The sequence below is a fragment of the Corvus hawaiiensis genome, chromosome 13 (genome assembly GCF_020740725.1).
Source record: "Corvus hawaiiensis isolate bCorHaw1 chromosome 13, bCorHaw1.pri.cur, whole genome shotgun sequence".
Lineage (NCBI taxonomy): Eukaryota > Metazoa > Chordata > Aves > Passeriformes > Corvidae > Corvus > Corvus hawaiiensis.
In genome coordinates, this window is record NC_063225.1 from 15,164,950 (window position 1) to 15,178,799 (window position 13,850).

The 13,850-nt window shown below is 41.6% G+C and overlaps 1 protein-coding gene across 2 annotated transcripts in view; it reads left to right on the top strand.

Moving 5' to 3' along the window:
• The first annotated feature begins 5,500 nt into the window (after nt 1-5,500).
• FAM189A1 (family with sequence similarity 189 member A1) overlaps nt 5,501-13,850 on the top strand; it is a 107,978-nt gene continuing 99,628 nt past the window's right edge. The window contains exon 1 of one of the 2 annotated variants that reach the window (XM_048318304.1): nt 5,501-5,704. In XM_048318304.1, the coding sequence (XP_048174261.1) occupies nt 5,579-5,704 (126 nt within the window). In that variant the 5' untranslated portion in view covers nt 5,501-5,578. Of the gene's footprint in view, nt 5,705-5,761; nt 5,835-13,850 lie in introns of those variants that run through there. The other variant, XM_048318306.1, reaches the window with a different exon arrangement.

Below are 13,850 nucleotides of genomic sequence, written 5' to 3' on the forward strand. Positions count from 1 at the left end.
TAAAAAAAATCTGAGTTTTAGCTTGCCTTTTGTAAAACCACCGGGCAATCTGCTTTTCAGATCCAATCACGTGCACCCAATGTGAACTTTCAAGCAGTCATAAAATGCAGAGCAATTATCTTTATTTCAGTGGTGTCTGTAGCACTCCAGAACACTCACATGGAGAAAGTAATTCCAAGGTAGGTATTTCTGAAGAACAGACCCAGACTATTTTCAGATTAAAGCATAAAAATTGAGGTTTCTTTCATTTTTTATCTGCAAAGCTTTCTTGTTTAAAACCCTTTTGGCTTACATTTGGAAGTAAATCCTATGGTTTTATATATGCTTAGATTATGTTGTTAAAGGATGCTATTTTTGTGAAACAACTAATCTGTGAATATCCTCTATGTAAAAACATGTGAAACCACAATAATGGCTGTAAAGTAATGGCAGATACTTTTCTTTGTTTCCTTCAGGTCTATCACTGGTTGGGTTAGCAGACCAATTCACAGGTAGTAGATGGTGCAGAAAATAGCTGAGAAGTTCAGGGACCCACATTTAACTCCAAGTCCTTAAAGAAACAAGTGAGAGAATCGTTCCTCTGTGCACAATCACCCCACCAAGGATAGGTTTTGCAGCCTACAGTGGAGATGTGTCAGTTCCCCTTATTTGTGTTACCTCTTGGAAGCAGACTTTGTCCAGGCATTGGTTCATTACAGGGCTCTTGATGATTGTGAGGTAGGTGCTCTTGGTTTTAATATATCCTTTTAAAAGTTTTCATAAATAGGCACTTAGGTTTCAAGCACAGAAGCAGGGCTTAGTCAAAGTCTGCTGATCTTCACAGTAATGTTTTATGTTTTCATTCACAATATTTTTGTCCACAGAATTGGTGTGCTTTGTGAGCTCTTCATTAATTTCCACAGAAAAATTGCTGTAAAAGATGGGACTGGAAGTGTCATTGTACATCTGATTTGCCAAGTGAAGACACAGTGGATATGTTTATTAGTATAAAAGTAGGGTGGTGGGAAGAGGATTTTCATTTTTGAGGTTCATTGATTAACTACAAGTCTGTCAGAGGCAGTTATCCTATTTTAAGAAAACTGTTGAGTCATCAGGAAGCAAAATAATACCAAAGATAGCAGTGCCACCATAAGGTTTTAAGTCTACAGATTTAACTCTATGATCCCTTCTTGTACTGGTGGGCACTGGCATGTATTGTCTTGTCTTTGACACATTTTGGTATCTGCTACGATGAGGGGTTTTTTATATTTTCAAAGGCTAAAGCTAATAAAGCAGGATACTTCCTGCAAGATGTTGATTACAACTGGATGTGGTGTATATATAAAGCCATCTTTATTGTTTGCTGTCTTGCCCTCCTTTCTGTCCCTGCCCAGTACAACTTTTTGGAAGATAAACTTAAGGAAGATTGACTGTCAAGTGCGAAAAAATGTAAATTTCTTTTTTAATATACTGAAATACCAGCTTCTGTTGCCTTATATGCTTAGAAGCTGGCATGTGAGAGTATGTTGCTCTTCAGTTCTGCCAATGATACAGACTTTATATTTAGGTAACTATATCCATAAACCAATTTCATTACTTTTGTAAAAATTAGATATATTGGGTATAGTTCCTGGTAAACTGAGATAAAGTATGTTGGGAGTGCCCTACAAGTTATTCTTAGAACAGGGCGAAGTGTAGCCATGGAAAAAGATTTTTTTTTTTTAATATATGTGCCAAGAAATTGTGGTATGCTTCAACTGAACTTATCCTGGATGTTGTGGTCTGGATACTAGATTGCCTCTGAGGAATCAACATGGTAGACAAAGGAACTGGAATTACTGCTGCTGGTGTTGTAAGGATGCAACATCTGAATGGCTGAGAAATTACTTGTTAAATATTAGAATATATTTTATTCTAATTTATATTAGAATATATATTTTAAGTCAAGATATCAAGATGAAGGTTGGGTATGGAAGGAGATAAGTTTTGTGGGTTTTTCTTATTGTGTATGTGTAGATAAAGTTTATATTTTATTTTTCAGGACTGATACTACCTCATCTGACTAATTTCCACTACATCTTTAGGATGTACATTGTGTGGGACAGCCTGGTTTGTTAGTGCTTAAGTCCTTAGAGCTGCATAGAGAGGGGCTGCTTCAAATAATGAGCTCATGTAAGGGATGCAGATTTGAGTTGTGCTGTACATAAGTGACAGTGGCAGGGCCCTTGGACAAGCTCTCAATATCTATACCCTGTAGGGCACCTTCGTAATGGCAAGAGAGGCTTTACTGTAACTGTGAATTTACTTCTCTTTGCTCCTTTTCCAATTCTGTCATATTTGAAAATGACATTTGCTTCATCTCAAGTAACAGTTTAAGAGACAGATGCACGAAATTCACTGCAGTGCAAAGTGAGGTAGAATAAATACAAACTTCTATCTGCTAATATAGTCCTGAGTATTAAGCTGCTTTCTGAACTGATGGGAGGCAGTAAAGGCTGACAGTACTGACACAGTTACCATAGAAGTGGGATCATTATCATGCTGGTGTCTGAGTTTTGATGGGTTTTAACAGGCTAATAATAAGGTCTGGTATGTAGTGCCCTTCTGGCTGCCTTCAGGAAACAAATTATTTGCTAAATTAAAAATTAGTAGTTTATAGTGTTCCCATATAAACATGGCTATTCCAAAGCTTTTGTGGGCACAATTCTGGAAGAAATTTTACTACCACCATCCCACTTACAGTCACACTCAGTGATCTGGCATTGAAAAATACCAATGGAATTATTGTAAAAGGATCTCTTCAGCAAAATAACTTTAAATTAGGGATAATACTACTTCCCAAATTGCTCTCAAATAATTCTCAAACAAATCCAGCAACTAAGACTCTTCAAAGAAAACTACGAAGTGTATCCAGAGCTAATTCAGATCTTGAATGGTATCTATCTACATCTGAATACTCATGAATATGGAAGTGAACAAAATGTGATCTGAAGTCCTGTGGATTCCTACAGGAAGCCAAAATAATTGTTTTCTGGTAGCCTTAGTTTGCCATATTGGAAGCAGCGGAAGTATTGATTATCTGAGATCTTACCCACATATGAGGTTCATGGACAGCATATGAGCATGTGGATTTGCAGTGCCAGATCCTCCTCTGGATTACCCACAAATGTGAAGTTTTTTGAATTTATTTTTTTTTTTTTTTTTTACATACAAGTTAGAAAGTCCTTGGAAATGAAGGTAAATTGCTTTGTACGTAATGCATACAATAGTGTCAGCACTGGGAGTTAGTGAGATGTAAATTCCCACATTCCCCCAGTGTAATGTGTCCTAATTTCTCCAAGCCCTAGGGCCATCTTGTTCCTGAATGAGAGCACCCAGATAGAGGTTTAAATGCATTTATTAAGGTTTCTAATTGTCCTGCTGTTGAATAACCTAAAGCATTTCTGCCAAGTTGGAGAATGAGCTGCTTAATCATGGAGACTGCACAGGTCCAGTTTGCTTCTGGGCTTTGGTTTTGTTTCTTTTTGCTAGAACCTTTCACTCTATTTGGCAGAACATTGGAACACAGACTCTTCGTTGACTTTGAAAGGGGTATTTTGAAGTAATGTTTCCAGTGTTGGATAGCAAATAGTTCTACTTAAATAAATACAAGTGGAAGTCAGTTTTAGTGTGAACTGGTATAAGCACAAATTCAGTGTGATCTATAACTATATATTCCACCTGCCTTCCTTTATCTGTTCTGCCTGGGTTTTCAGATGGGAGGAAGAGCACCTGTGCCAGTGGTCAATTTGGGAATATCAGTTGGGAATGTATGGTGGTGTGTTGTTTCTAGCTGTCTCCCATTTGTTATCAGGCCCAGTCTAACTATGTCATTGTAAGCTAACTCTTCTTTTGATTATGAGCAGTGTTAATGTAGTACAATTCTGCATTTGACTAAAAACTTTTAGCAAAACAGCTGTCTCTCCAGTGTAGAGTTTTGTCAGGTACTTTTGGCTCTGATTAAAATATGACTTGCACATGTGCTGGAGCAGTATTTCAGCTGTGCTGGGGTGACAGCACTGTAGGCTGTTATGCTAAGCTGTTTTGTGACACAGGCAGTGAATTAAGCTGAAAGCAGCAAGCTTTTTTGTGTTCTTCTGTTACATCTGGATGTTTTACTGTATGTTGTATGACAAGAGGGGACCTACTCCGACACTTTCCTGTCAACGCACATTTCCTCACTACTACCTCCCCAGGAAACTATTTAATGCTAAGAAAAGTTCTTGAAAGAAAAAGAAAAAAAAAGCCTCAAAGACCAAGATTTAAGCCTGGTTTACCTGTGATGTTTGGGTTGGGCTTTTTTTGTATGAATACCACAGAATTACAGATATGTAGACTACATGTACAAATTCCTGTATTAAAAAAAAAAAAATTACTGTTCTAGTAGATTACGGTGCTACAAACATGTTAACCTTGGCATAGTTTTACTACCTAAACTATCCTGCAGTATAGTGAGATGATTTTTGGGGGTTTGGGTTCTGTTTGTGTGTTTTTCATGAGCAGGCCAAGCTGCTTGCACTTCATACCTAATCACTGTGATTTCCCTTCTGCAGAAAAGTGGCTTCAGGTGCTGTGAACCTGAAGCCATGTTGGACCCTGTTGGCAGCAGCAGCAGGGCTGGGAAGTTTTTATAATTAGAAGCTTGATATGTTTCTGAGGCTTGGCTATGGCTTGCTGCGAGGGAAAAAAACCTAAAAAATAAAAAAGGTTAAGATGCCTTTTGCATAGAACTGAGACCCAGCCCTGCCCTTCCTCCGCTGCTGGACGGGAGCGCACAGAGCAAGGGGGGAGGCTGCCAGGTGCCGCTGCTGTACAAAGCCCAGGTGGGAGCGATTTTGCCCTGAGGGCCCTGGCGGCAGGAGCGGGGCCAGCCCGCGGGCGCTGTTCGGCTGCTGGGGGGCCGCGGGCCGGGCCCCTCGCCCAGCGCCCGCCTCGTACACGACGCTGAGCCGGTAGGGCCGGCGGCCGCCGCTGATGCTCCGGCCGCTGCCTCCGCCCGCCATTGGCCGTACACAACCCTCCCCCACTGCCCTCCCCTCCCGGAGCGGCAGGAGCCGGGCAGTGGGGCTCGGGCGCTCCCCGGCAGCGGCGGAAGCCGCGGCGAGCCGGGCAGCGGGGCTCGGGCGCTCTCCGAGCGAGTGCGCCCGGCCAGCGGCGCCGGGGCTGGGCCGAACCGGGGCCGCCCCCGCCGGCGGCTGAGGTTGAGCCGCGCCCGCGCGCTGCAGCCCCGCAGCCCCCCCCCACCCCGCGCCTGCAGCGGGGACAGGAGGCGGCGGCAGCGGCTGCCCCTCGCCCGCCGTGCCCCGGCCGGGGCCGCGCGGGTCGCCCCGGGCGCACGGCGGCTCCTCCTCCATGCGCCGCGGCTGCCCGCCGCCCCGCAGCGCCCGCGCCCGGCTGCCCCGCGGAGCGCGGGGGCGGCAGGAGGCGGCGCGGGGCCGCGCGGAGGATGCCGGCGGGCGGCGGGGCGACGCGGGCCCCCGGCGGGGCGCGCTCCCTCAGCCCCACCGCGCTGTCCCGCAGCCTATCCCGTCTGCGCGAGCAGCGCGCCCGCTCGCGGGCCATGCTGGCCCTGGGGGTCACGCAGATGGTGCTCGGCTGCCTCATCGTGGCCGTCAGCTTCGCCGCCCTGGCGCTCACCACCTCGGCCCGCGTCCGCCACTCCTGCCCCTTCTGGGCCGGCTTCTCGGTGAGTCGGGGAACGCGGGAGGGGGCAGGCGGGACCGCCGCCGGCGCCTCAGGGATGCGCGGCCGCCCGACAGGTGGGACGCGGGCGGCGACTCCGGGCCTCGGCGCTCTCCCCGCGGTGAGGCGGGCAGGTGAGATCCTCGATCGGCTGTGCCGTGTTCTGCACGGCTCCGGCGCTTCCCCAGCCCGGCAGCACTTCCACCTCCCCTTTGGAAGGGCTGGCCAAGGTGGATTGGGTTTTATCAACAGCGTCGGGTGAAAGTTGGGGTGACAAATGAGTCTCTGGCGTTGCCTCGGCCGCTGGTGCCCGTTCTATCGGCGCTGACTTGGGCTCTCGTTGAGCTGCGGCTGCCGCTCAGGGTCTGGCGCGGTTGCAAATTCAGCCGCGAGCCGTGTGGTGCTGGAGATGACCAAACGAGACGAGCCCAGCAGGAGGGGGATTTAAGGTGTGTACTTTACAGCATAGAAGAGTTCTGCCTCGGAGAGCGCGAGTGTGCCGGGAGGGCCAGAAAGGCCCGGGCTTTGGGGTACCCGAGCGTCCTGCCCTGAGAGAGGCTGGTCTGAGGGAAAAGCTTGTTTATTCTAAACAAATTGGGATCCTCCTGATTCCTTTGTGATATCCTCGTTCACTTTTCATTGTGTCCTGCTAGCACAAATTAAAAAAAAAAAAAACGAGTTGCTAGTCTGACTCAGGTGGTCTCACTTAGTGGTGATCATGAGTGGCTGCATCTGTGTGTGGGCACAGTGCACACATGGACACATTAGGATAATACTGCTTCATGAAAGTTTTTCTCATAAGCAGTGAAATGGGGCTTGATATTTATGAAAAATTAGGCATTTCTGAGGGCACGGGTTACAGACTTCGTGTTATTGGTGAAGATTTGCTCTATTTAATTTAATGCGTTACTGGTTTCAATTATGTCTCTTCACCTCTTTTAACGGACCAGAGAGTTTTCAACTTTAAGCGTGCTTGTTAGAAAGCAGAGCAGTTTGATAGAGTATTTGGGGTTATTTAGCTCTGAGCATGTGGCAGAAATGCTGTAATTTAAAAAAAACCCTTAAACTATTTAATATGTTCTTATTCAGAATACTACTTTTTTTTTCCTGAGTCTTTCAGAGCAGAAGAGTAGTTTTGGATTAATTATTTAGATATCTTTCTTGATTTTGTTGTATTTTATTCTGGTCTTGAAAAGAAATATTTGTTTACACTAATAGCCTTGATATTGTAATAGTCATTCTTTTGAATTTGACCCTCTGCAAGATAATGTGCAATTATTTGTTGTGATGAGGTGTGAATTTTAGGTTCACAATCTGGCTGCTTACATATGAATGTGCTACTAAACTGACACATCTTAGGCAGCCTTTGTTTCTTATCTTGACAGAGTGAGCAAGAATATGTGTAACTGCTTGTGTATTCCAGTAAGCACAACTTTTTCGATAGTACCTTTTCCCCCACCTCCTGTATTCTCTGTGCAAAAACACTTCTGATGGTTATCATTATACTCCAAGATAGGCTGGTTTCCGTGCTGTGGATGCTTTCTACTCTTCTCTCTGTGTAGTGTATTTCACAGAAAATGTGTTTCCCACTTAGACTTCATGCATGTTACTTGCTCACCACAGACACCAAACCCGTGATTCCAGCCTGTGGTAGAATGGGTAGAAGGCTCAGGGAATTACAAGACTGTTGACTAGAAGGCCTTATTTTCCTGTGTTATCAGAACGAGGCAGGTGTACATTGTTCCCTAAACTAAGAGTTTATTTTTTGAAAAAATAATTCTACCTTACAAATGATCTGTCTGAGCATTAGAATAAACTTAAGTTTCCTCCTATTATCTGTATCTCTAAGTCTCAAGAACTAAGATAAAAATAGAGCAGTTTTTGAAGCATGATGAGCCCTAAAGAACTTTTTGAAGTTGATTACACAGCCTTTTCTAAAATCTCTTTGAGGTACTTAGTGAGTTTAACAAACACTAGATATATCATCACTTACAGCTGAAAAATGCTTCTGTGGAAGAGTAACAGTCTTTAGCTTGCTTCTGTAAATTTAATTAAAGTAGTAACTATAGGTGGGTTTAAGTGACACGAGAGAAAAATAATGGAACTATCCTTTCCCTCTTTACTTGATGTCTAAAATCAGACATAGATATTCGCTGCCTTCACACTATTTCACCCACACTTGTTGGAAGTAAATAACTGAGTTGTTTGATGTTAAAGTAGCAATTCTAAATCTATTTTTTGTGTGTTTATGTGCTATACTGTAGTTTTTAGTCATTAGAAATGTACATGCTAAAAGAGAGTCTTGGCATTGGTACTTTTCAGCAGTTTTTGATACCAAATGCCCTGTCAATAAAAATTAAGGCTGCAAAAATTTGTTAAAGAGTCTTTCAAATGTTTCTGAAAATAATTTCCCATTGTTTGTAACAGTCTAGCTGTTTGAAAAGAAAAAAAAAAAAGTAGAACAAGCTGCCTACTAGACTCACAGAAAGTTCTGTAATCAAATGCAAGGAAGGGTTCTGGTTTCTCATGGTTTTTTTTTAAATCAAATCAAGTGACCATACAAGTGAGAGCTTATTTAAAGAACAAGGTGTACCATCATTTCCATAAAACTTCAAATAATTCAGAGCTTATTTAAGCATCATCCCAAACATCAAACAGTTTATCTTTTATAGCATCATATTAGGAAGATAAAAAAATAACATAATATTAGGAAGACATATATTTTGTATTAAGACATTTTTAAGGTAATTAATGAGAGTCAAGCTCACACTGAGCACAGGAAATTTGGGGATTAGATAAGCAGGTTAATTCTCTGCATAGGCAGCAATCATTGGCAAGACCTTGCAATCTGTGTGCTGAAATGCTTGGCAGCCTGTTCCCACTGCAGACTCCTGAGAGAGGGGCAATTTCATCTTCATGTTCTCTCAGTTGGGTAAAAGGAAGTGCTTTTTTCATATAAGGTAGATGAGCCTAAGTGTCTTTGATCCTGTTAAGAACATCAAGAACAGAGTATTAGCCTCATTTTAATCTTGGAAGAATAGGTCTCAAAATTAAGCTGTTCTGGTAGATCACTGAAAGTATAAGCAGTGACAAGGTTATTTGTCTCTCCTGTAGGTCCATAGTTGCTTGAATATGAGAAAATATTTATAACCCCTTTGCCCTTTAGAATGCAAACCATACACCAGTTTGTGGTATGTTGGTTCTGTCCATGCCCAGATGGAGGGAAATGCTTCTGCTGAGTGTGCCTGATGTTCATGGCTCCTGTCAGCGTTAGGACAGTAGCAAACCACAGGCTGATAGAGTTGTGCCTGTGTGACTGCAAAAGCAAATCTCGCTGTGTGAAGTCATTTCTTGAAATTATTTAGAGTTTGCAAAAAGACGCTTATCCTGCTACCCGCCCCCCATCTTGATCCCAGCAATTTGAGAAAATTACCAGGCTTAGTTAGAGACTAAAATTCTCTCTAGTAGAGCAAAGTATTAATAAAATAGTAAATTGAATCATAAGATTACCCAGGTTTCTCAAATCACTCTATGGTACTAGAAATCTTAGAAGAATACACAGCAAGTACTTGCTATCTCCTTTCTTTATATAGTTACTTGACAGTGGTGTTCTTGTGTAGAAGCCTGTTGCTGGAAGATCTTGTGCTGCCTTTCCTTTTTATTAAATTTCTTCTCAATTGTGCCTCTTTTCATCCATATGCCATGTTCAGAACAGATCAATTCTTCTGGCTTAAAAGCATCTTTAATGTAGAATGTTTTCAAGGTTCATGACATACATGCTTTTTTGTGTTCTTTGTAAAAGGAAACATATATAGGGAGATTATTATTGTGAACTCAGACCAAACTTCTCTCTCATGGAAGATGGGAAATACATTATATATTTGTCTACTTTCACAACTGAGAAAGCTGAGTGTATTCTGAGGCTTTTCTGTATTCTTCTATGACGTTGTATAAAATAGGTTTAAAAACCTTAGATGATGCTTAGAGGAGTTAACTTTCAAAAACTTCTACTGGTCTGTGACCCTGGCTGCTTCTCGCGTGCAGCAGGTTGTCCTGGCATGTTCCTATGCGGAATCATTGCAGAAGAGAAGGGGAGATGGCAATAAAGATTATTTGTTAGCAGTTGTGTTTTTCTCTTCTTCTCCATTTCAGATTAAAAGGTTTTTTTCCTTCTTCCTTTCCCCTGTTTTGTCCTCTTTTGCTATTTTCCATTATTGCCTGTGGATAGTCAGGAGGAATAGGGTGATGGTTGTAGCTTGGGGCAAGGAGCTTTAGTTTGCATGAGAAGCCTCTTGCCAACGGTGTGACTGTGAAAGCAAGCCTATACTTGCTGAGAGAAAGTAATCTTACTGCTATTGTTGTGTTCACTGAACTGGGGCAACATGTAACACATATTATTTCTTTGTCTTGGAGATGATGATTTCATGTCTAGGACTCAAAGGGCAGCTTTCTTGTGCACCTGCTGTAGGTATAAATGAAACTCTAACTCCATGGTTATCAAGTAGTTTTTCACAAAATATCCATTGAACTTCTGAGTGTGCTCTATGAGAGCTCTAGGTACTCTATGAGAATATGAGAAGCCATAGTATGGGTTGCTTGGTCAAGTACTCCTGGTTAACACACACAACCTGAGAGTTCAACCTACAACTTTCTTGGAGGAAACACTGGGTAAGAGTATGTGACCAGATCCCTTCTCTGCAGGTGATTGTTCTAATAGTAGATTTCAAATCTGTGGACTCATAGCCATGATGATTAGTTTATTGTGGACAATTCGTTATTTTGTCAAGTTTGCTGCTGGTTCAGACAGTGTTCTGTATCTCTAAATACACGCTTCTTTTGGAGGAGTTTGTATTACTGTTTGGGGAATGGAGTAGGTAAATTTCTGCACAGCAAAAGTTTTCAGGAGACTTTCCAGACCTCTAATGCAAATAGTCAGGCTCGTGGAGCCAATGAAACTGATTTCTTCATGTGGCTGTTGGAGATCTTACATCATTCCTGAAAGATGATGCATCCACACACTAGAACAGTTACTTTGATGTTCCTTGCTTCAATTTGATGTAATTTAGAAGACCAGGAAATGGATCACTTCAAAAATCCTACAAGTCACTTGTTAATCTTTTGCCTCTTCGCAGTCTGGCTAATAATTCGTGGTAGGTTTTTGCTGGTGTGATAGTCACAAAATAAAAACAGCTTGATTGGATGATACATTTGAGAAGGAAGTACTATCATGATTGATTGATCGCTGTTAACTCCTCAGTAATGAACTGTAAGATGCAGTAACAGTTTTAGTTACAAATAGTGGAACCTTCAGTTATACATACTTGTAAAAGAATTACACTAACTTTGATTCTTTGAGACTTTATCTGTTACTGTCTACTGCTGTGTCCTTTATTAACTACCATCCCTGGGTTTTTCTGACTTTCTTTTTTTTTTTTTTTTTTTTTTTTTTTTTTTTGGATTTGCTAACACCTCAGGCACATCCTTCCTTTCCTTTGCAAGTTTGTCAGGGCTTTGAAAATGTGAGCAATCTACGGAAGGAAGTCACCTGTCTGGAACTTTGTGTCTCAGGAAGTCTGCTAGGGATGTGTGTTGCTGGTACACAGTGTTAGCAAAAAAAGAAAATCAATGTCACCTGCATGGCCTTGCCTCTCACCCTCATAAAATGCATGAGGACTGCAACGTGTCTTGTCTAGGTGATGGATCATTATTAATTTTATTAGCATTCTTGGTTTGTATATCCTGACAGTAGTGTGTGACAGAAAAAAAACCCCAAAGCATCTAACCCAGAAAACCTGTGAGGCTGTTAATAGATGCCAGTTAAAACCTGTGGCCCTGGTGTATGAGAAGAGATCATATACATCATGGAACATAGGAAATAAGAAGCCTTGCATAGATCATCTGTGCTTTATGGAGTCTGTGGTAAGGCAAAGCTTTGGAACAGGGCATTCATGGGTGAAAATGTTGTTTCCATGTCCTGATGGAATGATAGCAAATCAGACAGCTGGACAGAGGAACAATTAGAAAGATGACAGTGTTCCTTTTTAATTCTTTGAACTATGCATGGTAAAATAACTAATTATAATTTCCCGAGGATCTGGGCCTAAATACAACCTTGAGATTTTTCGTCTACAGTGCACTGGAAAATAGCAGACTCAAGGAAGCCAACATTATTTGTTTCATGAGGCACATCAGCTTTTATTGCTTTGAGTATGTTCTGTTGCCTGAGCCTTAAGAGCAATTTAATTAAAAAATTTCCTGTGTTACAGGAAGGAGTAGTTGAAGAAAGCAAAGATAATTATGATAAGAAGTAGGAGGTGTCCAGGTGTAGGGAAGGAATAGCATCATTTTTATTAATCCCATATTATTATAAATTACCTGTATTCTGAAGTCTTTATTTTTCTGTAGTCAGCCAGACTGCAGAATAAAAGTATTATTTTGAGTAAGTCTCTTACTGTTGTCAGCATAGAATTTTTAGTTAGTTTGGTGTGGTTTTGTTTTTGTTTTTATCTGTATTAGAAAGATGGGGGTGTGTCTCAGTCTCTTTAGGAATTAAATATTTTTCCTGAATGCTTATTGTCCTTTCCAGCCATTTTTTAACGCTGGAAATGTATGAGCATTTGCTGTAAAAGACAGCAAATACTGCCCAGAAACTTACAAGAACTAGCAGTGAGGAACAGGTAAAGTTTACTGAGAAACTTGGGCAGAGCCAAGTACCCTGGTGGAAGCGGGAATTTCCAGGGTCTGTAATCTAGTTATTTGCAGATGCTGAACTTATTACACCTTCATTTTAGTTGTATGTTGCAGCTTACTAAAGGAATGCGTTGTGAATTATCATGTTTAATTAGCTATTCTTTCACAATTCATTTTTCTGCTCGCTCCTATGCCTTCTGGGATCCAAGGGCAGAACAGATAATGGGTCTCTGTAAGGTGTGAACTCACTGAAAATATGTAACTTACAGGAGTGTAACTATTTCAGTGGTGTATTTAAAGACAGCCACTCTTCTAGAAGCAGGTGTTGTGGTCATTACCTCTTCTCTTTGGGAGCAACCACATTGCTTTAAAGGAGTGCTATGCAAACGTGGCAAATCTAGGGAATTTATAATTGAGGAATATTTCTACATTCAGAGCATCCTAACTTACATGCAGGTAACATTTTAATATCAAAATGCCCTAAATCTAAGTCTTCCATCTTTGGCAAAGTCACAGAATCACAGTCTCTACCCATAAACAGAGGCTACAATCTGTTTATAAGGACACTATGTTGATAATCCTTCAAAAGTTCTTGCTTGTGCTGTTTCAAACTTCAGTCGTGTCCCCAGTACATTTTATCATGGTCATTTTTGGTGGTCTGTGGATGTGTCCATATCAGTGCTTTAGTTCTGGTCATGTTTGTGTTCCCACTCACTGTTCATGCACACCATGGAGCATTCTCAGAGCACACAAACTTGACTCCGGGGGGATAAAATGAAGCCAAAAGATGAGCTGTAAGAACACAGTAAATGGAATCTGACTTCTGGGAGGAATTAAGTCTCTGGGCCAGACTACAGCTTGTCTGAAGTAGTCACCCACCAAAATGTGTGCATGGTATGGGTGCTCTCAAGACCAGATTCTTTTGCAAGCAGATTTGCTCATGTTCCACTTACTCTTTGGTAATTCAGGTAAAACCTGTAAGGCCAATCTGAAAGCTCCTGTTTTGTGCAGTGGATGTAAACTCCCTACAAATTACTAGGAATGCTTTGTGCTGGGCAGCATTTTACTCTATCCTGGTGACATCTACATTGGTAATTTGATGCAGGTCTGCAGACTAAAATAGCCAGTTCTGAGGAGCAGATGCCAGTGCTCTCTGTGTGTTACTTTTAAGGGTCTTGAGTAGGTGGAGTACTTTTGAGGTAAATTGCAGTAAATGAGAAATACTTATTTGAATTACTGCTGCATCACTTATAATAAGACATTGTTTTCTGATAGATTGTGATTAAAAAACCAAAGGAATAATTTTAGAATATTCTAAAAAGTTTAGACTTGCTTGATTTTATTATTTTCCTATTCAGATAAAAAAGAGAAAATGTAAGCACTTTGGAGAATATGTATTTTTTGCTTGAAGGAGGCAAACTGAATTTAACTCTTGGGTTTCTGATTTTTACACAGCTTGA